The sequence below is a fragment of the Candoia aspera genome, chromosome 8, assembly GCF_035149785.1.
Source record: "Candoia aspera isolate rCanAsp1 chromosome 8, rCanAsp1.hap2, whole genome shotgun sequence".
NCBI classification, from domain to species: Eukaryota; Metazoa; Chordata; class Lepidosauria; order Squamata; family Boidae; genus Candoia; species Candoia aspera.
The window spans coordinates 12,642,181-12,667,425 of record NC_086160.1 but is presented as its reverse complement, the minus strand read 5'-3'; the positions used below and the strand labels follow the sequence as shown (position 1 = coordinate 12,667,425).

The following is a 25,245-nucleotide window of genomic DNA, read 5'->3' as shown; positions in this document are numbered from 1 at the left end:
CTCTTGGCTCCAGGTTTTGTCCAATCCGGAATTCTTAGCGGAGGGCACGGCCGTCAAGGACCTCAAGAACCCAGACCGAGTATTGATTGGTGGAGATGAGACACCCGAGGGCCAGAAAGCCGTCTATGCTTTGAGTGCCGTCTATGAGCAGTGGGTGCCCAAAGAGAAAATCCTGACAACAAACACATGGTCCTCGGAGCTTTCCAAACTGGTTGGTATCATAGGAAAAGGTGAACGATATATCAGCATAGCAGTGGATAGCAAAATATTCACTGCAACTTAGAGAGAGGATGGCCTGTGCTGTTCATAGTTTCACTGATTTGCAGTCACACAGGATTATTCAAAACTTGAAGGTGTTTAGGCAGTACTTCCTTGGCTTAATTGATCTGCTGGTGTATGCTGATTTCCCTTTTATTAAGCCATTTGATGCTGGAAGCTGGGCCTCCCAATCCCATTCTCTGATTTGAATTAAACCACTAAGACTCTGTTCACACAAATTGGTTCACACAATACATACACCTTTTTTTCTTTGCTGTTTTTTTTATTTAGTAGTCTACGCTTGCAAACTATAGTTTATGGTTTAGCATCATGTGTGACATGTCACCGTGGTTTGTTCAATACATAGTGATTCAAATCATGGCATAGCACAACTGTGTGAAACCAGCCATAGTTTCGAGCCTACCTCCATCAACTTAAAGCTGAGAAAGTTTTTAATTTATTAACTAGAGTTGAGATTGTCTGAAAATATATTTTTGCATCTGTCATTGCCTGGCCTGTGCAAGCATGTGTTATAAACCAGGATTGTGCCCACTTCAAAGGGGATTCATGAGAAGGGCTTGAGCCCTCATGCAAATGTTTGCACGGCCTCTCCCTGCTGCTCATTGATGCGGCCCCTCTTTTTCCAAGTGAGTCTGAAAAAGATGTGGCTGCTTTAAGGATTCAGTTCATTCTAGTTGTGACTCTTAAAGCAGCTGCATCTTTTTCTCAGGCTGGTCTGGAAGCCAGAAAATGACAGGCTGCTTTATTGAGTAGCAGACAAGCATGGTGCCTGTGTGTCAGGGGCAGGGGTCAGAAAACTCCAGACAGTGGCTGCATCCATATGATTGAAGCCTCCCATCTTTTTCCATTGCTGCCATCTTAACTTTTTTGACTACCCCCTGTGGATACTCCTGTACTTGCAAAGTCTCTGAATAATTTTTAAGGCAGGCACAATCCTATTATCAGTAATAGTAAACAAGGGTGATGGCATCTTTTTCATTTTCTTGCTGCAGTGCAGCTTCCATTGCCTTATTCTGCTAGTTACCATCTTCTGATGCATTTCAACAGAAATAACTTTGCCGTTTACTTTCCCTTTATATCAATCCCAGGCTGCTAATGCTTTCCTTGCCCAGAGAATTAGCAGCATCAATTCCATCAGTGCCCTTTGTGAAGCCACGGGCGCTGATGTTGAAGAGGTTGCCAGAGCGATTGGGATGGACCAAAGAATTGGAAACAAATTTCTGAAAGCCAGTGTCGGTAAGTTTTGAAGAGTGGTAACTTCCTAGTTGTGAGCAATCCAAGGGCGGGCAACATCTTACTGGATTTAGTTACAATGTTTCTAGGCCACCTTGAAGGGCAAAAGCCTTCCTGAGCCTGGCTTCTATAATACAGTGTCATGCATCAGCAGAAATAAAAGCAGTAAGATAGTGCAGAAATGTGATATCATATTAGATGGGTTTCCATTTGAGGAAAGGCTAAAAAACCTGGTGGATCTTCAGTGTTTTCCTAGAAACCTATCAGGACAGGACTGACAGATGCTGATACAAGCTAACCCATGGCTGTTGGGCAACTACAAAAAAGATTCCCTGTATTTACCAAATTTGTTGTCCTAGGAAAGACAAGGACAAAAGGCTGTGATAGGGACAGGGAGGTACTGGTGAAATAAATAGCATCTTCCTTGAATTGGACTCAACCCCTGCTGATTCCTGTAGCATCTAACATACCTTGGCTAATCTCAAAAGGCTAATCCAAAGAAAAATCTGTTAGTCTTTGGACTGGAGACTGCAAAGGTCAATAGCCAGGAATGGTGGGAACTTTATATCCAGTAACATCTGGAGGGACATCGGTTCACCAGCTGTGCTTTATGCAATGTACTGATAACTAATTCTGTTATTTTAACAGACCTCTATAAACAAATTCAGCTGAATTTTAATGCTGGTCTTCAGCTCAGATTTTCTGAAGACCTTTACCAAGTTTTCTCAGTATTTCTAGATTAATCTTTTTTTTTTTTTAATACCTGTTCACATCCTTTGGGGAAGGAGCTGTTGCTCAGCAGAAACAAATTGATATAGCCTTGTTAAAACAAATCGTATCTATAATGCAATTTGAAAAGGATGGTGAGTTTGTCTATCTGATGAATCCAATCAGAACATTCTTAGGAGTGAAATCTTTCATTTTGAGGCCGCTTAAAACTGGTTCACGTTAAAGCAGATGGAGTCCGAAACAAGAGATTAGATTAAAAATGCTTGGATACGAAATACTCATTGATAATTCAAGTTACTTTTTTATCTGTGTAGCATCTATGCCATAAGAAACCAGATTACAAAAATGAAAGCAAATTAAAAATACAAATCGGGTCACTACACAAATACGCACATATTTAAGGTCATGCTTGCAAGTGCTTCACAAGCAAGTTTCTCCCTGGAAACAGCTGCAGAGCTGGTTGTAGCCCCAAGAACATTATTTTTAATCATTAGTACTTCTAAGGTTGTTCATGCTTGGAGGGAAACAGTTGTTCTTTGGGGGAGATCCTGCTGATTAAATATCCATGGAATCAAGATACCTGGAAAGAAGTCTATGCAGTGCAGCATCAGCATCACCTGTTTTTCCTCCAGGATTCGGTGGGAGCTGTTTTCAAAAAGATGTTCTGAATTTGGTTTATCTTTGCGAGGCTCTGAATTTACCAGAAGTTGCTCGCTACTGGCAACAGGTAAGAGTGGAGGGTGGGGGGGATTCAATCCTAATGGAATATGGTTAATATAATTTTGTTACCATCTTATCACTGAAAGTCTTGCTAGGAAGGGAAGTGCAGTGGACTGTTGTATTGTGGTATGGATAACAGCAGTGCAAGCTCCCATCATCTTAAGAGCTGTGCCATCGTGCGCCTTCCAAAAGCAGGCAGAACCAGGACCTATTTTGGGCAGAGATTTCAAGCCTCTTCAACATCCCACCCTTAAAAAATGCTGTCCCTGGGTATGATTTTATTGGCTATTTATGTCTTTGAAGCTATTTATAGCTTCATCCCTAGACAACTGACCAATGCCGCAGGTCTGTCTTTGCTTTGAAGCATGAAGGAAAATGATTGGGAATTGTGTATGCTTTTGTTCCACCAGAAAGGATGAAGGAAGTTCTACTTTTCTGCTGGTACACTTTCTTTGAAAATCCAATTAGTAGTGATTAAGTGTTAAATTAAAACTGGGGCGAGAACTATATATGCCCCTTTGCTCTCCTGAAGGAAAAGCAGAATATATGTGCACCAAATATTTGCCATTTTTCATCTCTGCTTCTGCAGAAAGAAATTTGTTCTCTTGGAATGGCCTTGAACTCTTAGGACTGAGGTGCTCCTGATTAGTTATTTACTAAGTTGCTCTGCATGAAAAGCAAGAGAAATCTAGAAATTCCAAGGTTTACAGGAAGGTTTTCCAGTTGGTTAGAAAAAGCACAGCAATTGGCTAGGTAGGTAAGTAGGTAGGTAAAGTTTCTTGTGGCCTTTGACCAGCGTGTGTACATATACCCATACGCTATATACATAAAATTCTACATCCATCATTAAAAAGTAGCAGTTAAAAGAAGTTAAGAATTAGGAGGAAAGGAAAAGAAGGTCAGAGAAGATTTTAAATATATCGAATAAATGCAGTTTTATTAGACAATATTCGTTGCCTCACTCTTGTAGCAGTGAGGCAAAATTTAGCTACATTATGTGTAGCAGTGATCTTATGATATCCTAGAACAGTGTTCCTCAACCGTGGCAACTTCAAGCTGTGTGGACTTCAACTCCCAGAATTCCCCAGCCAGTCCAAAGACTAACAGCATGGCTGGCTGGGGAATTCTGGGAGTTGAAGTCCACACAGCTTGAAGTTGCCAAGGTTGAGGAACACTGTGCTAGAAGATAGGAGAATTTGGCTAGCAAATTCAGGCGTGTTGGGCAAAATGCTGAGGACCTAATTAGCATTACAAGTTGAGGAGAGATTTATATGGTCTCCTCCCTCCCCATTCTTCTCTAGGGAGTGAGGTCTACAATGTCTCTAGCTTTGAAAAATAGAGGGTTTTTTTTTTAATTTGGGCAATTGAGATCCTACCCTTCCTCTTATGTCATCCTTGGCTAAAAGAGCCTTTAAGTTGTGTATGTCCGTGGACATCTGCATCTCCTAACTTGGCAACCAAGTACAGCCCTTGGAACTGAAACAGGCTGGATATCCTTGGTGTGAATTTGTAGAAAGAAAGAGTTATATTTCGGGGCAACATATATTTTCCCCTGCTTTTGGGTTTTTATAAACTCTGATATGAGAAAAATTAGAGTAAACTTCATTTGATGTTTACAAAGGAGCCCTTACTCTCTCCCCCTTCCTTTCTCTTTTTCAACAAATAATTGCAGGTAATTGACATGAATGACTATCAACGAAGAAGATTTGCTTCTCGGATCATTGATAGCTTGTTCAACACTGTCACCGATAAGAAGATTGCTATTTTGGGGTTTGCATTTAAAAAGGACACAGGAGATACGAGGTAAAACAAGGGAAACTCAAGCAGCAGTCAGCCTAAACCTAGCTTTCGTCCTGCTTTGATCCCAAACAAAGCCAATTCCTACACAAAGGAAACCCCAAACCAAATAAATTTCAAGGGTTGACTCTGTTTCTTCTTCCCATGTTTACCCTATCTGTCCATTCAAAGTAGGTCAAAAGTGAGCTAGAGTTTCGGCCTTCCTGATGTTGCTAAAATGCAGACCTGACATCTGGCTGCTGTAGCGCAGCACCACCTGGATACTGGCCGCATATTCATGTTTTGCTTGTGTCTGTTGGCATGAAACAGGTTTCAAGATTTGTAATGCAATCCCATGCACATCAGCTGAACAACTTGCCATCTTGAGCGCCATTTTCCTCCAAGGCAGACGAGGATAGGCGCATCCTGTTGGCTCACGAGCCATGCCAGACTTTGCATGGCAGGCTGAGTGCCACCCTCCCAAAGCGGGTGAGGGCCCAGAAACTTTTGGGGGAAGATTCCCCAGTTTTCCCCAGTGAAATTAGTGCCCCTCTCCCCCTTCAAAAAACAGGAAAGGGCAGAAAGGTTGGGGCCTGTTCACTCTGGCAGATGTAAAAAAGGAGACCGGGGGGTAGAGGCCATTCTTTGCATCCCAGCACTGAAGCAGCTGCAAGGTTGTAGGTCTGCAGCCTTTCTGCAGCTTAGCTATGTACCTTTTACAATTCCTGAAAGCTGCCCTTTCTGCCTTATTTTGGGAGTTTGATTTAATCAGTAGGTAAATACGCTCCTTTAATGATAACACACCAAGCCAGAAAGAGTTTATCACATGATGAACTTGATGCTAGTTACCTTTCACTTCTTCTTCTTTTATGGTCCCAGGGTTAACAGAGCATTCAGTCCTGATTTAACAGCAATCCCTAATTCATAGTTTAAACTGTGTTCTCTTAGCTCCTGAGATTGAAATAAGCAGGGTGCGCGTTCATTTTCTCCCCCTTTAAACTTGAGAAGCGATTACAGGGTGAGCAGGAAAATATATACTCATTCTGTTGCTATATTTTTATTTTATGTTTTACCACTAATAATTCCACTTGCAATGGGAAAGTAAGATGGTTGTGGAGTTTTGGGGTGTGTGGGTCTGACCGTGACATAAATTCCAGCCGCTTGGCTTTTTCACATGGTGTAAAATTGGGAGCCTCTGTGTAATTGCGCTGTGTGTAATTGTGAGAGCTGAAACAAGCACACGTACACATACCTTCCAGATGCATGCACACCAGATTTATATGGGATCAGAAAGGAGGGAAGAAAAAGCTTTAACCCCACCCTACAACTATCAGAGGGTCTTCTTCCCTGCTGCTAATAGCAGTAGAGGAACTACATGCTAGAGAGGACATCAACCACAGAGCCCTGCTCTAGCAATGGCCAGAGTGGTCACTCACCTTTTCTGAGCTTGAATAATGTTGTCAGCAGATGCCTTTTAGCAGGGATAGGAGATAATGCATGGGGAGGAGGCAGAGAAGAGAAGCTGCAAACAGGCCATTAAGCGGCAACACATGTTTAAAAGGATCATGTGGTTGCAGCTGCCATCTTGACTTTTGTATCTTGCCCCCACAGACACCCGTGTTGTTAAGCACTATGGTAGCTGTAGATCATAATTTTCTGTTGTCCCCCAAAGGAGAATAAATCACAAAAAAACAAATACATGATTTAATTTCTGAAGCTCTTGCTTATAAAACTACATTTATAATTCCAGCATGCTAAGATTAGATTTAAAAAATGGATAGAGCTTTAGTTGCAAACTCTGGGCAAATACTGTGTGTCTTTACACTACGGCAAATCCCATTATCTTCCGTGGTGCTTTCTCTGTAATACCCACCTGTTTTGCTAAGTTAACAACTGCCACCCTATAGATTGTAAACCTGCCTTTTCAGCCCAGGTATCCTAGGTCAAATTGTAGATGATGGTTACCAGAGGTAATGATTTCATGTGGTCGTATGTTTTATTTTTAGAGAATCCTCCAGCATCTACATCAGCAAATATTTAATGGACGAAGGTGCCAGACTTTATATCTATGATCCCAAAGTGCTGAGAGAGCAAATCATTCTCGATCTTTCTCACCCAGGTGTGTCAGAGGATGACCAAGGTGAGTGGGATTTGCTTTCTAAAAGCGTTTCCAAGTCTGAGAAAGTAGGCAAGTCTGGACAGAATAAGCAAGAGAAACAAAACTTCAGAACAAAGCAAAATCAGGATACTGAAAAGCTTTGTTAGTAATGCATGTCAAAATTGGGAGAAGAGGATTCTGATAAATACTTAAAAGAAGGAGTTCAAAGAACTGGAGAGATCACCGAGTGAGACCAGGGGTTAGACTGATCACTACCTGCATGCTGTAATTCAGTCAAAAGAATACAGTATATGGAGATATTTCTTGGAAATATCTACCCATTATTTCTATAATGATATGCTCAGATGTGCACAGCCAACTCTTCTGAAGTATTTGAAGGCCAAGGAGCAACTGAAGAACAGGTCCACTGATTGGGGTTGAGACGTCTGTGCTCCTGTATGAATTGATTATGAAAGAAAGATACATCATATAGAATCAGCTTGTGCAAGTTGTACGTGCAGTATTAGGCAGAGAATTTCGGATGTCTTGGTGCATATTTATTTTTTATCAGTATAGAGCAGATTTAGTGAGGCTTCCTTTCTTCTCTTATTGTATCTCCTGTCTCCAGTTTCTTTAGTTATGCTCTGAATAACACTGTTTAAAAGAGAATGGCAGGAGGAGGATGTACTGTACAGTATGTATAGGGCACAGACAGACTTGATTGTAATTCTTCAGTGAAATATAACAGGAAGAACACAGAAAACGAACTAGAACACAAATAAAGTCCTCCTTCCTTGAAGGGATAGTTGTCCATGTCCTTAAATCTCTCCCACTGAAACTAACAGGTTTACATGGGCTTCTCTTTAGCCAAGTGATGCTTATGGTTTGATGCCAACTTCTCTCTCTCTTTTTCTTTCCATTATAGTATCACGGCTGGTCACCATTAGTAAGGATCCCTACGAAGCGTGCGATGAGGCCCACGCTCTTGTAATTTGCACAGAGTGGGACATGTTTAAGGTAAATATAGTGAAGCCCCATGCAGAGTATCAAGTGCAAGTCATTCCCATCACTGAAACATTCTTTGGGGCCATTTGCAGGAGCTGGATTACGAGCGTATTCACAAAAAAATGTTGAAGCCAGCTTTTATCTTTGATGGCAGGAGAGTGCTGGATGACCTTCATAATCAACTGCAAGTGATTGGTTTCCAGGTATTACTTTTTTCCCTTCTTTTGCTCGCTGACAATGCAATGAGCTTCAACTGACCCATGATTTCCTTGAGTCACCCAGACTTCTGAGTCTGTGTAACACTGAGCCCCACAGTAGCCACGTGGGCTGGGTCTGCACAACAAATTAAGAGTAAAATGTGTGGTTAGTTTATAGCTCAGCATGCCATGTGAAAACAGCCAGTGTGTTGCATATTTGGCCCAGGGCTCTTCCCAAATATTAGCTAGGAAAGAAGGGATGTTAGCTTTGCTTTCTCTTCATCCTTTCATCCTGAAAGGTTGAAGAAGCAGCTACTGAGGGCTTTCCCTTCGCTGCCTTAAATTCAAGGCTGAGCTTCATCAAGGCTTCCACTTCAGAGCACTTGCTGTATCTTGAAGCTAGAGACCTGGCCTCACTCACCTGTGTACCTGTCCCACCAAGTAGCAGTCTGCCAGGAAAGGCTCAGACTCATTATTACAGGAGGGCAGCTCATTCAGCTTTGCTTGCCTGCTGTTTCTTCGTCCTTAAAGGAACAGCTACTGACAGCTTCACTCACCTCTCGCTTTTCAAGATAGGGGCAGGGAAATCTGCCTTTTGGAGTTGCTGCTTCAAGGTGGTCAGGCATCATGGGAAAGGGGAGCCAGGTCCAGCTTGTTTCATTTGGGCACAGGTAGGCGGGGTCCACAGGGAGGCAAATGTTGGAACTTGCATCGCAAGGCAAAGCACATGACATAGGTCATTGCATGTGACCTCAGGACACAAGCAGGGAAGGCCATGGTTTGCTTTGTGGTGCACGTTCCACCATCTTTGCCTCATTAGTTTGTCCCGGATGCCTGTGCTCAGTGCTCCTGCAGCCCTGATGCATCAGCTCCGTTGATTTTGCTTGTTTTTCCCATCCTGGCCCCGTGACATAGAAGCCATTGGAAGTGCTGCTCTAAGCCTTCATGTTTCCCAGTGGTGCAGATGGGAACCATTGGGGGTCCTTGAAAGGGCAGTGCCCAGAGGGGCTGCAAAAGGCTGTAGGTGGCTGGGTGTGCCATTGAAGACAATCTTAATGCACCTTTAATACCACTGCCAATTTCACTTGCACAAAACTATTAAAAGTCCTTTTTTGCACTGTGTGGCATTAGAAAAAAGGTATGGAGTTTCATTCTTTCTCTGCCTTCAGAAAGAACTCTGGGATGATCAACTCATGGTATGTTTTCTCAGCTGACCTGGTCTAATTTTATTTTCACTTCAGATTGAGACAATTGGAAAGAAAATATCAGCCAAAAGAATTCCCTTTGCTTCTTCCTGCGACATACCAAAGTTCAGCTTGCAAGACCCTCCTCTTAAGAAGCCAAGAGTATAGGCTTCATTGGTATAGAAAAGTTGGAATAAGAGGGAAAAAAGAAGAAAATAATAGGCACCTATGAGCCACAATAATGCATTTAAATTGTTTTTATGTCAATAGGGGATTTAAATACCTCCCATCAAAATCAGTGAGACCATGCTCAGCTCTGGCTAAATGAAGTTTAGTATTTTTGCATAGTTAAAAGGATTTTATAAGAACCATACAGTAGCATTGTATCTGGGACATTTTCAATCCAGATTCTGTTTTATAATGTCTATTTTTCTAATATTGTAACTTCAATCAATGAAGTGAAACTATACAGCCATAAAGTTTTAATATTTTTAAGAGAACAGCCCATCTGCTTCAAACTTCAAGACTAGGTTTTTGCAAGATTCACAGACTTTCAGTTTTGATGTTTTGGGTTAAAATGAGAAGCAAGAACTTCCCTATCCTATTTGATACTGTAGTCTAAATTATACCATGTAACACTGTTCACATTGGAAGTTTAAATTAGACTGTTGTCAGGTACGATCAGCCATTTCAGTTAAGACATACTTTTCCCCATAAGAGTGAAGTCAAGACACGAATGGAATGATAGTTGAGGGTATTTTCATAAAAATATGCTTATTCCAGAGAGGGCCCAAGATAGGAAATCAATGATTCTGCTTTCTCTTCAGTTGCTGATATGTTGACCATCAGTTTCCGAGTTTTCTATGGAAGCCTACCTAGAAGCTGATCGAACCACAAGGTTCCTATTGTGGTTAAAAGCACTCTCGGGACTTTAATTGTAGTTCCGTCCACGTAGGAAATTGATCTGATCTCAATATGGTATATTAAGCTCTGGTTTACTGAACAAATCAAAATTGGTTGGGTTCATACTACACACGAAGCCAAGACCAAACAAGCTAGAGTATGGTTTAAGCGTGTTGTGTGAACTGGGACACAGAATACCCATAAATATCTTGGAATGTGAACATTTCCTCCTTTTGAAGCGACATTAGTCCTACTGATATCCTTTCCCATCTTTATTACAAGAGGTATTCCAGAGATCTGATTTTTTGCAGCTTGTTTCATTCCACTTTGTGCCAGTGAACTACGCGTGGCACATAAGAGCTATATATAATCGCAAAAAGGAGGTGTGTTTATTTCTCCCTATGATTGTGTTAAGTATGAAATTGGAATACCTGTCACTGCAGTGGGATGGCGATAATTCTCACCCACGCGTGTACTGAATGTAATCAAAATACAAGTCCACCTTTTCCTTTGATCAGCTGCAAACGTCTCTCGCCGTTTTGTCAAAACTGCCTCAAAATTAGCGTGTCAGTTTTTTTTTTTTTTTTTTTTTAATGATTCAGAGCCTCATTGATACCTTGCATAAAGTAAGTCTTGCTAGTTGGGAAAAAGCTAACATCGTATGTGAGCTCGAATCCAACAGTTTAACCTGACTGGCACAAAATTCAGGTTTTCCTTTTCGATAACTGAGTTAACATTCAAGAATGCTGTAGGAGCAGAAGTTCTGCACCTCCAAGAGAACAAAACCAAATGCTATGTATTGATCAGCTCACTACCTCATTGTAATGAGAAAGTAACTGTATTATGCTCAGTGACATTAAGCCAATGTATAGTTCATCTTTGTTACAGTGTTAAAAAGGCGGTTCTTAATAGATAAGATCACATTTTTCAGTATATTGCGTTTCATAGCATGAGATCACCACCTCAAAAGACAGCATATTTCCTTCTCACCCCAAAAAGGATTGGCTAATATATTTGTTTGACAGCGTATGTATTTTTTTAAAGTTTTGAATCGCATCTTGTTACTAAAACTCTGAGAGGATTCCAACTTTTTTTCCAATGTTGTCATTGCTTACAGTGCAGCGATTCCCCTTATGTATGGCCATCCTTTCCACTAGCCCAAAGAAATACCTAAGAAATAGAAATCTAAGCAGTTAATCCAGTGGAAATCCTCACAATCTCTTATAAAGAATGGTTTAAAATGTATGTAGAAATATAGGATTAAAAGTGACGCAAATGCCTTGTGGAACTGAAAGTAAAGAACTAGCCATAAGCTCATGTCCTACGGTTTTTGAAGTCTGGAGCTTAATTCTGAACTCTACCAAAACTAACACTCTGCTCCAGGTAGTGAGAAAGGGCAGAAGTTTTGGGGCTAAAAGGTTTCCCAGACTTCCAGGGTAGATAATTATCTAGAATTAGAAGCATGTCGTCTTTCCCATTCTGTTCCAATGAGACTTTCCATTTGTGAAAAGTAAATTCTGGATCTGCTGTTACCTAGTTTCTCCCAATGTTTTGACGGGCTTCAGCGTTCAGTCCTGTCTAGTAAAGTCTCTATTTTTGGCAGGATTCATTTTTGTTTTCTCGTATTGCACTGAACATGATGAACAGTTATGGACCCTACAATCAAGTTTTTCTCGGTAATTCTGCTTTCTATGTCTGAGAGTTTTTCCCCTCACACTTCCAGCAATTAGGTTATTGAGGGTGAGGGATGACATCAGAATGCAGTAATTGTCTCTATAAATACTTCCTGTCAGTCTGGAAATGAGCTTGCTACGCCGTAGATTTTTCTAAATTCATCCATAGCATGCCTCTCTGAATTTCAGTCTATTGCCAGCATACTATCATTACTTTATTCTATCAACTGTCTGTTACTGTGTTGTGAAAATCCCTTGATCTTCTGTCTTAAAATGTAACAATACTATAGTTGGTTCTATCAGTCCCTTTGCCACAAAACTGCTGATGGGAGTGAACTGTTCACAATATAGAGTCCAAATAGCATCAAAATTTTCCCTGAAACATGTAGCATTGTGCTTCTTAGCCCATCAAGAATATCATTTACAATGCAGGTGTATTTCATCCGATTTATGTTCAAAGAGAAAATACGTTTGCTCTTTGCTTAGAACTTTCGTGGAAAAAATGGTATGACTGAGAGCTGTCTTATTACTAGGATTGTTCAGAACAATTGAAAAGATGTGTGTTGGGGTCCAGCAGAGCATCCTTCCTCAAAAAATGATTACTGACGAGATAGTTAAACGGTGCATATAAATCTTTTGATTCCCTAACATGTACGTCTCATGCTACTTCTGTTTTTCTTGATACGTTCGAAAGCCATTTAATGTATAACGAATGACTTTTTGTACAACATTAGGACATGTAAGAGTCCAGGAACAAATCAAATATTTTGTAGCAAGGTTTAATTTTGATAAAGCAACAAAAGCCCTCCAAACTGGTCATTGGGTTTAATCTGTGATGTTGCCATTTAAAACGTTACAATTAAAGTAGTAGAATTCTTCCTGTTCATGTTTGACACTTCAGATGTCTTTCTTCTTCCTCATGTGTATTAGGTTTTTCAAGAAAAATTCACCTGCACAGCCCAGAACAAAAGAAGCAGTTTTAACCAAGCAGCAAAATCTTCATTTGTGTGTCTTCCCATTATTACAGGAAAATACTGGAGAATCATCAACTATAGGAAGGAATATGAAAAAAGATCTCCTTGCTCTCTGTTCTGGAGCACAAAGGCTGTGCAGCTCTTTGGAGTTCATTCCCCAAAAGGGTTTTCAAGTGTGGGAGACCCCAAATGTAGCGCCTGGCTAAGGGTCTTTAAGGCAGCTCTCCCGTACAGCTGGAATCCCAAAAAAGGTGGTAGTTCTTGAAAGCACCACAACCAGGGGCTACATTTACACCCCAAGGATTTCAAAACATCTTTGGGGGAATCAAATCCAAAGTTCCACACAGCCATATTCAGCACTGTAGGGATTAAGTTAAACGGAGCAGCTCGCTCACAATTTCTACATCGTATTCTGCAAGATGAAATGAAATGAAATTTCTTTTTTAGCCATAAACCTATATAAATATCTGTAGGATGAGTGATGGAATTCAGGAATTTTAATTTGGAATGACTCTCAAGGGGTTCAGCAACTTGGGGGAAAAAAAAAGATCCCCAACCATAGTCTTCAAGCAAACTGACAAGCCAATCCTATCCATGCTTGCAGAAAGGACTAAATGCATTGACTTTAGTGAAAGTTATTCCCAGGCAAAACAGCGCAGGGCTCTTGCTATATCTTAGCTTATTACAAGAGACTTCAAAACAGTTGAGGCATCCCTACTCTGGGTAGCCATTTTTGCCAAATCCTTTTCCTCCTATGTAATGTCATCCCAGAAGACCTCTGACCAGAAGATGGCAATGCCAGGACACCTGATAGATGGCTGGGTTTCCCAAGGACACTAATGCCAAACAAGCAAAGTGATGGGGTAACAGTTGGGAAAAGAGGGGCCAAGTACTGGTAGTGAAGTTAATCACAGTATTTTCATACATCATTGTGCTACACACTGATACTTCTATTTCAACTAGCAGCAATCAGCACAAGGGTTAACAAAGACCTTAGGAAGGCTGAGGTGGTCACACCTTTGCCTGAAAGAGTCTTTATGTGCCTTCGTTATTGAACATGAAACGGAACTTCTGGGGAAAAGAAAAAACAAATTTCAAGAGCATCCAGGATTTGTAGCCTGTATGCTATTGGATGCTTCTACAAATTACAGTACAGCCAAAACAGCAAAGGGTTTTTCAAAAAATTATCATTGCTTGGTTTCTAAGGCTAAATACTATCCACTGTAGATTCTGCCAGTAACCTGAGAAATTAGCTAATAGTTATACTGTACACGATGCTTCAAATATTTAGCAGCTATGAAAATCTATTTTTTAAGCTGCTTAAATAATATCTATCACCCAAGAAATAGAACATACTCTGATTTTAAAGACAATGTAACACAGTTCGCATGTTACAACAAATGTTGCAAATTACATAGCAATTTACATCTGAATTCTGGCTACAGTCTGCTGCACACTGGATATGTGGACTTTCCATGAGGGTCCAATTAATATGGAATGCAACAAATACCAGACCTGTTCAACTAATAAGTAGAAATAAAAAATAAATCCTGTATATTCACTAGAAGAGCCAGACTGGTATAGTGGTTAAAGCGTCAGGTTAGAAACCAGGAGACGGAGAGTTCTAGTCCTGCCTTGGGCATGAAACCAGCTGGGTGACCTTGAGCCAGTCACTCGCTCTCAGCCCTAGTAAGGAGGCAATGGCAAGCCACTTCCAAAATCTTGCCAAGAAAACTGCAGGGACTCATCCAGGCAGTCACCAGGAGTCAACACTGACTCGAAAGATCCAAAAAAAAAAATATTAGTAGAGTCAAGCAATGTTCACACCTAACAGGGACAAAGGTGCCCTGCTGGATTCAAAGCACCTTTGCCCACTTGAGATCCAAATACTGTTTACTAGTAATATTTAGTTAATCATCATTTAACAATCTATTGCACTCATAAACACTGTGGTTGGGGTTAGTGACACATTTATGATCCTGCTAATCTGACATGGTACACATTTTACCTGCTTTGTAAGACGAACGCACGAGAGGCCCACTAGCAGTGTAATGAAATCCAAGTTCGTTTCCAACCTTCTCCCAGTATTTAAACTTCTCCGGAGTAACATATTCTTCAACCTGGATAAAATAATGTTACAAAGGCAGAAGAGTTATGGGTAATCTGAACTGGGACTGTTTTCTAATTGTTTTCACAAAAGCCCTTTCATACTTCCATTCAGATACATTTCAGGGCAGAATCCCACCTTTGATCTCAGGTGCCCTATGCAAAGGGAAGGAAAAATGAGGCTGTTGGATCCTCTGTTACACCTTGCAACTGGAAAATGGCCACATTTAAACCCTTTATTCATTCATTCATTCAAATTTTGCTACCGCCCATCTTCCCCAAAAGAGGGACTTTGGGTGGTTTACAATAAAATCAAAACTATAATAGACAATTAAAATCCTATAAAAATAAAACAATTTACAAATATAAATTACAATATAAATAGATGCAAAATCCAAGATTAATACCGGCCCCCATTTTTTTTCTCCAAAGAAATCCAGAGCTTGTTACTAATATGCAAAGTGTTTCAATTTGAACTTTTCTGAAGTTGAAACATCTTGTTTCAAGTCTGAAATGTCCCATTTCAAGTGTGAAACAATTGCTTTGAAGACAAAACAGGATGTTTGAGCATTTTGGAAGCTTCAAAAAGCTGTTTGGGGCTCAAAGCATTGTATTTTAATCTTTGAACACTTTCCAAAATGCTCCAATCAACTGTTTCATGCTTGGGGTGGGATATTATGAACCCAAAATGTGGGGCTAAATTCAGAATGTTTATTGACAGCAGTAAAATGCAACTAATATTAGTCCAGATTTTTCCAACAGGTTTTAGAGTATCTTAAACAATGAACAGCATTAAGTCTTCAATTTAGTTTTTAAAAAATAACCTTTAAATGCCGTTTTGTTGGTTGCATGTACTGTCCCAAGGTCAAGCAATCCACATCTGCTTCACGTAATCCTATTTTTTTTAAAAAAAGATATTTTTAGTAAATGATAGAACCATGATTTGGCATTAGTTTCTACTTCCCATTCAGTTGGAAGTAAGCTTCACTGATTTCACTAGCCTTTGTTGTCAATTAATGCATTCAGATTTCCATTAAAGAGCCAGTAAATTGTTCCCCCCTCGAAGTATTAACCAGGTTCAACCCTGCCTAGCTTCTGAGATCAACCATGCATGACTTCATGCTGAACTCTTAATGGCAACTATTAAAATAATGCTGGCTTTATTAAATATAAAATATATTGAAACTTGATACAGTTAGAGTCAAACATCAGCATAAGATTCCCAGTGCAGTGTCAAAACATTACCTTTGCAAATAACAACAGTCAAATCTCACTTACCATAAGCTCTTTTGAAACAAATACTCAGCCATTAAGCCAAGGCTCCCCTCCGAATCATGGCCTTTGTGTATGAGGAATCCTTGCTAATGGTGTACATGGAATCATTACTAACATTGAGGGATGGTGAGAAATCAATTCTGTCTGCCTTTTTTAAATGATCTAATTTTCATTTCCCTGGGTAAAATGATCGTATTACCATTATTTTTGTTGGCAAAACAAAAATCACTTTTGTGGAGTAGCTCTCAGCAAAAACACTGCATAATGAAAAGTGCATCAGGAAGAAACTGCATATAAAAAGCATTCTAAAATATGCCAAATGATGTGAAAATTGGACGAGGCAAACTTACGACTGAAAATATGCAAAACTGCCATAATTGGATGTACACTAATGCACTAATAAGGGGATGGGGTGTAAAAAAAGCCAAGGTGGTGGCTGTGCAATCCAAGCCCTGTCCTTTTTTAATGTGATCCACACATGCAATACACGTAAATAGGGGCAGGCCGTTGATTACACAGTTGCAGCTGCCATCTTCACTTTTTGGACCCTCTACCCACAGTCACCTCTGCTCTCAACTTACTTTTCAGTGTGGCATGTAACTGTTGATCAGTTTCCCCCAGGCCAAGCATGACAGATGTTTTAGAAATTACATTTGGCTGAACTTTCTTAGCGTGCTTCAAAATGCAAATGGATTGCTCAAAGTTTGCCCGAGGGTCACGAACTCTGCTGCAAGGAAAAGAGTAATAAACGTTTTGAGTATAACACAGGTAAACTTCAGCATGGATCTTAGTTTTGCTGCATCTCCGGCTAAGTTTTATCCACCCTCGAAGAGAGAACAATGTTTAGAAGAATAATGGAAAGAGATCTTGCAGCACTAGAGATGGTGTTCCTCAGAACACCAATTTCAAGAGAAAATGGCTAAGTAATACTATTTGCAGGGCTTGCTATTAAAGATGCGGTTGGCTACTGTAAAAGAAAGTGCTGGATTAGGGGTTTCAGGTCTCCGCCAACATCACTGTGTTGATAGGTAACTCCGCAAGTTAATCCCTAGGAACAGTCACATTTCTTGGTGTGAATTCCTTGAATAAACAACTAGATTCATGAAAAAACTGAGGACTCTAGTTATTTTTGCCTTGACCCCCATGGCTTCCAGCCAGCATAGGTCACAGCTGATGGGAGTTACAGCCCAAAACATCTGGACAGACCCAAATTGGGGAAGACCTTTCAAAACTATAAACATATTTTAGAGCACTGGTAGGTCTAAAAACAATTCACAAAAATTCAGTCCTTGACTCTGCATACAGATAGAGGAGGTCCAGTTCTGAAGGAGGCATTGCTATTGAATGTGCTTTAAAATTCCCTTCTATTTTTGCTCCATATAACCAGATTTTTCATAAAAACCTCCATATAACCAGATTTTTCAGGTTATCATAACCCATCTCTCTAAGTCAGCTTCCTGATTAAATAGGAATTAATTTAATCAGGAAGCTGACTTAGAGAGATGGGTTATGGTAAATTCTGAAAAATCTGGTTATATGGAGCAAAAATAGAAGGGAATTTTAAAGCACATTCAAACAAAACAGTTGCCCCAATACAATTAGCAATCTAGAACAGCAACACAAAGTGTAGAAAGTTAGCTTTTTGCATACTGTTTTTTTGTCTGAAGAAAAAAAAAGGAAGACAAAAACTGAACCTTCTCTGAGCAAATAGCCTAGTATTGATGACCTACTGATTTAGCCTAGAAAGGAGGCAAACAAGAGAGGACATGATTGTGGTGTACAAAATTACGCATGGCGTGGGTAAAGTAGACAAGGAGCAGCTCTTTTCCCCTTCCCAAAATACTAGAATCAGAGGTCACCCCACAAGATTGAATCCAGGAAGAATCAGAACAGACAAGAGGAAGTATTTTTTTTATATAACATGTAATCAAACTTCAGAATTTGCTCCTATGATATCTGGTGCTGGCTACCAGCTTGGCGGGCTTCAACAAAGGGCTGGACCAGTTCATGAAAGTCATGGGGATCCATGGCTTGATGGCAGTGGGACTGCCCCTGAAGGCCATCAGCTGGGAGGCTAGTGGACTTCCTCGTGCAGTTGGCTGGCCACTGTGGGAACAGACTGCTCAACTAGATGGACCATGGGCCTGATCCAGCAGAGCAGAGCTTATGCTCTTATGATCGCGAGATTGAACTACCAATGTCCTTTTGAATGAGGACAACTCTAGCTGATAGCAAACAGCAATCATATAACTCTTATTTGTCTGTATAGATCACCTTTCATCACCTCTGCAATTCTGGAACTGTCTCCACATTGTGGGCATACACATCTAACCCAGACAAAGCAACTTTCTCCACTGCTTTGAGATCCCCTCGGAAGTCAGGAGTTAAGCATTCTACAAGAATTTTCGGATTCCTGCAAAGCAAGGAACATGTGGTAAATATGCACAAGAGTCAAGAAAACTGTGGCAGCCACCCTTTTTTCAGACATACAGTTTTTCATTCAGTGTATTAATATTTTCACACACCTTTCTTTTAAACGTGATACAGTCTTTGCAATGTGCTCGGCTCCTCCATCAGAAAGATCTGCAAAGATTATTCTTCAGTTATTTCACATACAGAACAAATATGTATTTTATGAAGATCTGAGGAAGTTTGGCGTACAAAAATAATTCTGTACATTCAAAAGCATCCAAGATGGAAGCAGGGTCTAAGTAACATCATGTGTGTGCAACTGAGGCAAATTACATCATCGGCATAATCTGCATGACCTTATGATGCCTGTGACATCATAATGAGTTCTACCAGATGCCTGCGTGAACATTTCAAATTTGTTGGGGTCTCAAAAACAGTAACAGAAAAAAATCCTCAGAGGCCATCCTTACATACATCTAATGGAGGAATGTAAGGCACATTCATTAAGTTGTTGGATTTGAATTCTTCTGACTCTTTTCAGCTTTCTGATTTGCTGGCCAGGCTGTTGTTGCCAACCCATATCTCAAAGCAAACTACCATTTGCTGGAAGTGCGACTTCTGTTGGAAAATTATGGTTTGGTACTGATCACCCCTAAAAGCATTCCAGCTATAGTGTATTAGAGGAGAGCATTAAGCAAAAGCTACTCAACCATGCCATGTTATAAATAAAATAAAAATGCCTTAGAGTAGAGCTCAACTTCTGGTGACTTCAGGAATTTGACTATGTTGCATTCTTGGCAACAATATGGAAGTGGCCTTTTTCCAATTCACAGTCTAACTTACAGTTTACCACCCAAGTGCTAACTAGCCCATCCTTGCTTAGCTTTTGAGATCAGCCAAGGTTGGTTAGGTGCTGCCACCAGGATTCTGCAAATGTAACGCAGGGTTTAACTATATATTTTAAACAGCTCCAATGTGTTTTTATAACTACAGTGTATGTTCTCTAGCAAGAGATTCACATTTATTGTGTGTGTGTTATGCACACATTTTTAAGAACGGAGAAATTAAAAGAAGAAAAATTAAGAATCAGGGAATTCCACTGGAAGTATCCAAAACCTATGCAGGAATTTTGCCCCTAGAACTGTAAAGGCAAAGAAGCATCTGCAACTTTAATGAAAACTTTCACTACAGGCATTTTTTCTTTTGTATTAACTCTGAGAAACCAATCGAAGCAAGTATCTGTAGCTCAGGGTTGAACTGTGGAGTCCTTGGTGCTCTCTGAGCCTGGTTGTTTTCTTGCAGACATTTCATTGCCAGACTAGGCAACATCTTCAGTGCGAAGGGGGAGTGGGCCTTGCTCTCAGTTTATATACTGTGGCTTGCCCTGCTTGTGTTGGTAGGGGTGTTGTTCTCTCCTTGGGAGTTCCTTGATTGGGCTGTTGTTTGCTGCTTGGTTGACTGCCTGAGTTAATAGTTCCTTGATTAGGTGTATTGTGCTGTTTGATGGTTAGGTTTGATGGTTAGCAAGGCCCACTCCCCCTTCGCACTGAAGATGTTGCCTAGTCTGGCAATGAAACGTCTGCAAGAAAACAACCAGGCTCAGAGAGCACCAGGGACTCCTAACTCTGAGAAACTTTTGAGTAGAAGATTTCTGCATATAACATAGCTGGGTTTTCTCTCAGGCAAAGAAATACAACTTACCATCCCTGTCCACAGAGGTCAATACAACATAATCCAGTCCCCATTCAGCGATTGCATTTGCTGTGTTATATGGTTCCTCTGGATCTAACGGAGGAGGACTTCTTGACGTCTTTACTGAGCAGAAGCGACAACCTCTTGTACATGTATCCCCCATTAACTAAAACAGAAAAGAGCTAAGCCTTCTTTCTAAAAAAAACAGTTTTTCAAATTATTTGAACCTCCCGCTGATCAAAACGTAAATAAGGCAATACCTCAATACCAGAGGGCACCAAGAGGTATTGGATCTCTGAATTAGAAAACAGCAAAGAGGCAAAGAAAAACTTGGGGAGGGAGTGTCAAAAGTGGCAAGATGGCAGATGGAACATCATGAGGTGAGACCCACCCATTTGGAACGTGTGTGTGATGTCGACACATATACAGAATGGGCGGGGTCGCTTTGCAAAGCTTCCTCCATCTTGCCAACTTCGATGCTCCCTGCATCGTGGGCACATTCATGCAATCGGGGGGAATAATATGGAAGCCCAAGTCACCCAGGGAGATTCTATGGCTTAGAATCTGGGTCTAGAATCTGGGTCTCCCTGGTCCTATTCCTTAACCATTATGCCACACTAACTCTCATCATGGGAGGTGACCACTGTGGGAAACAGGCTGTAACATTATTAAGCCACTGATCCGATGCAGCCCAGCTTTTCCTGGAACCAAACTTCAATCCCCCATTACGGTATCACGATGACAAAAGGCCAATTCCTTGCCTTACTACAGTAAACAAGGTTTTGAACACTCAGACTTTCTGTTCCTGATGGACCTTCAGAGGTCGGTGATCAACTTACCATTATAGTGGCTGTAGCAGTAGCATATTCACCTCCTCCCCAGCACTCTCCAATGTTTGGACACCTGGCTTCCTCACACACCTAACATTAAGGACACCATGATTAGCAACAGAAAAGGAACTAACTTCGCCACGGTATGCCCTACATTTGCAATATTTCTTCTTACAGCAGGAAAGTTAGCACCATAATCCCCTGCATTTTTCCCATAGGGAGATAGGAGCTTTCTCTCCCCAATTTTGTCTATGAATTGAGGGGACTCATCTCATGCTTGCTGATTGGAAGAGAAAAGCTGCTGAAAACAAACCAACCAACAAAGTGCCAATGATTAACACATCCCTGCTTGCTTGCAAGAAACTGGTTTTTGCAGGGTTATTCACCCTTTTTGTAATGTCTAAACAGAGCTTCTTTCTCTTATCTTCCTTCTCCTATCTAATTACTTCTCCCCCATCTCAACTCTCCCTATCTTGTGTGATGGATGGATATTATAAACTATTATTGTTATTATTATAAATTTATATGGCTAGCCTATCTCTAAGCGGCTAACGATAATTCAAAAAACGTATCAACACTAAAACAACTACATAGCTGGCAGCCGACTGTACATACTGTACTAGTTTATAATAGTAATTATAAACATACTAACTCATATATTTAATTTCCATTAAGTGAGTAACTTAAGTTAATAATTTAATTATATGGCATGTATGGCTATATCATATAACTATCTTTGTTTAGTAAACAGAAGAGATATTGGCATTTGTGGCTGCTAAAACATGAAGATGTAAGGTCCCTCCCCTCAGGTTACAATCTGGAACAAGAGGGGAACAGAGGAGGCAGGAAGTTGGGGATATGTAGGAGGAAAGATGGGTCTGAGCAAAGTTCCAATTCCTAGCTCTAGGGAAACCTCCAACTGTCAGAGTGATACCTTTAATGCCAGGGAAGACAAAGATTAGCACCCTACAGGTACTTTGCAAAACAGAAAGTACTTGAAATGACCACAGCGAGCTAAGAAAATATGCTAAAGAAAGTGATCTAAAGTGGAAATTTAAGGGAAACTGTTGATAACTTTTAATGTATAACTTAAAATGAAGTAGATTTCTTTGTTCGAATGTCTAAAAGAGTGACTGCTGGTCTGTATCTTCTCCACATTCAGCCCAATCACATTTCCTTTTATATATGAAAAAACAGAGGGAAAAAATAAAAATTTCCAAACCAGGAAAGGGTTTGGTAGTAGGAGTATACCGTATGGAGATTTAAACTGCGCAATGTATTCTTCAGTTTACTGTAATTTTTTCCAATTGGGATCTCAGTTTTCAACCATGGAGGAAGCCGTAACCTAAAAATAAAATGTTTTGTTTTAGTTAACCCATTATCTCATTTTAGAAATTATTTGCCTTTCCACGTCAATACCATTTTGTAAATCCACTGTTCATGCTCTCAGCTTCTTTTATTACTCAGCAACTCATTTCAAACAGACTAAACAAAGAATTGATGTGGATTTCTAAATTTTTTTTGCTACTGGTATTTTTTTATACCAGGTTACAAAAGAACAGAGTAAAATGCAAAATATGCAATAGAGTTCTTAAGGTTTCTTTAGGTTCATGACACCGATCTGATGGAAACATGCCCTTTTATTCTGCAGTTTTTGAAGTATATACAGTATCTTTCCATACTTTTCCAACTAAATACTATGCTTTTCACAGAGGTTCCATTTTATTTTAAGTAAATGAAGCGCTACTGAATAATCAATATGCCATTCAAATACGGGAGATTTTACTTCATTATGCTACAAACCTAAAATAACAACTGCTTCTGAACTGGTCACTAGAGTACAACAAATGAGCGTGAAATACTTCTTCATACCTTTCCCCTTTTTGGCGTTTTAAATTGCCTTTGTACTCTGCCCACTTAGTTTTGTCAGAAAGCTCTCCGGATATAAACTCTTTCAAATCAGGACCACCTTGAAAAAGCCTCATCTGTTCCTCTGGCAGTAAATTTGAACTCAATGTTCTCAAATGGTTGTGCCAACAGTTTCCAAACACCTAGGGGAAAACAGTGTGATTGCTTTGCAAATGTGACACAGCATTTTAAAAGACTGTAGCTTTAAGAAGAAAAGCAGCTTCAACAGCTTCTTCCCAAGAATCAGGATTGATCACAATTCTAGTTATGCAAAAGTATTTTTTTTTCCTAGCAAATACTAAGGATAATGGCTGCATCAGACATTTCTCTTTATTTATATTGGCATTATTTATTTGTTATATTGTTTTGTAGAACTGTCATTTATACTCTGAGGTCCAATGAGTGGTAATCTGCTGTGGGTTGGCATGCCGGGAGCATGTGGGTATGAATTTGGTGATAAATAAATCAAACAACAGAAGGGCTGCAGCAGGCTTTAGATCTGTGGAACAAACTTCTACTGGATGTCTGTTTGGACTGTCCATGCTGCCTTTTCTCAAGGGGACGGATGGTTACAGTTGTTTTAAAGTAGTTTTCTCCCACAGCCAATATTTACTGCACATTTATAGGATCTCCTAGTGTACTATTATTTACTACTAATATTCATTTTACAAGGCTTATAAATCACTCTAATTAAAGCCAAGTCTGAGCGATGTACAATTATTACATTTTGTAAGAGCTCAGCCTTAAAAATCAAGGCTAAACGCATGGAACCAGAAGCGTATTTTCCTTGTTTGCTTCCACCTGTATGAGCTTCCCTCCAGCCAAATATTAGAGAGTTTGTAAGGTGCAGCTGGATTTTCTCCTCTTGCATTCTGCAATACCCCTTGATGGGACTACATGATCGCTAGAAATTTGACATTCCCTTTCAGGTGAGCAGCGGATGGTTGAAACGGTGCCAAAGATCAGAAGAGGAAAAGGGAAGATTTTACTGTAAGGGGTTGGCAGCATTCTGTTGAATGAGTTGCAAACAGTAGTGAAGTCTGGGCATTTCCATGAGTTCTAAGTTGTTCTCTCCTTTATTCTTGTTCTTCCGCAATGGTTACTGGATTACACAGGGTGTGGAAAAGCAAGAAGAACCTATTACTTTACATCAACAAATGCTTTGCTTGCTTTCTCTCCTGTTACCTTTTTTTGGGAAGCCATGGGTTAAGGAGTAAGGAATAAACCAATGGTACCTAGCCTGTATTTTTTTCTTTTACGAATATAGGCTTTGTTTACAGAGCATGCTAAGCCAAGGTTTTCTAACCATGGTTTAAATGAACCACACCTCCAGTGTTGATACTACATATTAAGCCATAAATAAGCAACTCGCTTTTGGCTCAGCGTGCAGTATCAACCCGGCCCCAATTTAAAAAGAGCTCTGCTGGATCAGGCCAACAGCCCCTTTGTGTCACGTAGCAGCCAACCGGTGCACCTACAAAGCACACAAGCCAGGACTGGAGCCTCTTCCATGGTCCCTTCCTAGCAGCCATCATTCAAGATGGCTCTCCTCCCTGTGATTCAGGTGTAACACAACAGCCATCAATACTAGCAGCCATCCATAGCCCCAATCTCCATGAACCTGACCCATTGCCAACAATTTTAAGTTTGCCAATGCCTTCTGGGACTTTCCTGCCCTGGGATCTCCTGGTGGTGTCCCATCCACGTTTTAACCAGATTAGATCCTATTATGCTTTTCAGATCAGCCAAGGTCTGCTAATCGCTGCCGGATTTGCAGAAATGGCGATTAAATAAAAAATCGCTGCTCCTTTACGCGTCTCACCGGGGTTCTCTCTCTCTCTCTCTGAGCCCCTCCTACCTCACAGGGATGTTGTGCGGCCAACGAGTCCCCCGATGGGAGGAGATAAGCGGGGACAAATTAATTAAATAAATAAACAAAATAAACGTTAATTGCGGAGTGGCAGCGAACGCAGCTTTGGGTACCGGGGAGAGAAAGGACGCAAGTGGGGGGTCCCTGCCAAGTCACGAGTTTCTCGTAGAATGGAGTGACCTCTCACCGGTTTGCCCTCCGGTACCAGCCTCATCAGGCTCCTCGGGGTGAGAGCAGCGGTGGTGGCGACAATCCCGCCGGGGACTCGGCGACGGAGCAGCGACATGGGTGATCTCATCCCAGCCCGGCCGACCCCGTCCTGTCTTCCCGCCGGAGACCGCCGCAGCCAAACGTCTCCTTGCGCCTAAGTCCCTCAATGGA

At 40.7% G+C, this 25,245-nt stretch overlaps 2 protein-coding genes across 3 annotated transcripts in view; one reads left to right on the top strand and one right to left on the bottom strand.

Annotated features, from left to right (window-relative positions):
- The window catches only part of UGDH (UDP-glucose 6-dehydrogenase), a 20,226-nt gene extending 7,551 nt beyond the window's left edge, over positions 1 to 12,675 (top strand). The window contains exons 5-12 of the mRNA XM_063310701.1: positions 14 to 211; positions 1,368 to 1,515; positions 2,874 to 2,968; positions 4,634 to 4,764; positions 6,744 to 6,877; positions 7,761 to 7,852; positions 7,933 to 8,043; positions 9,279 to 12,675. Coding sequence (XP_063166771.1) covers positions 14 to 211; positions 1,368 to 1,515; positions 2,874 to 2,968; positions 4,634 to 4,764; positions 6,744 to 6,877; positions 7,761 to 7,852; positions 7,933 to 8,043; positions 9,279 to 9,389 — 1,020 coding nt within the window. The 3' untranslated portion in view covers positions 9,390 to 12,675. The remainder of the gene's footprint in view (positions 1 to 13; positions 212 to 1,367; positions 1,516 to 2,873; positions 2,969 to 4,633; positions 4,765 to 6,743; positions 6,878 to 7,760; positions 7,853 to 7,932; positions 8,044 to 9,278) is intronic.
- Positions 12,561 to 25,245, bottom strand: LIAS (lipoic acid synthetase). 2 transcript variants are annotated; one of them, XM_063310702.1, is made up of 11 exons: positions 25,052 to 25,236; positions 22,959 to 23,137; positions 22,338 to 22,431; positions 21,096 to 21,176; positions 20,266 to 20,422; positions 18,678 to 18,735; positions 18,437 to 18,565; positions 16,734 to 16,879; positions 15,702 to 15,772; positions 14,780 to 14,891; positions 12,561 to 12,747 (listed from the first exon to the last, which is right to left on the bottom strand). In XM_063310702.1, exons 1-11 carry the CDS (start codon positions 25,160 to 25,162, stop codon positions 12,695 to 12,697), a joined length of 1,191 nt encoding a protein of 396 aa, XP_063166772.1. In that variant the 5' UTR covers positions 25,163 to 25,236; the 3' UTR covers positions 12,561 to 12,694. The 2 variants fall into 2 exon arrangements, with proteins under 2 accessions (XP_063166772.1, XP_063166773.1); XM_063310703.1 differs by lacking the exons at positions 12,561 to 12,747; positions 14,780 to 14,891; positions 15,702 to 15,772 and having other exon boundaries at positions 16,780 to 16,879; positions 18,427 to 18,565; positions 25,052 to 25,245.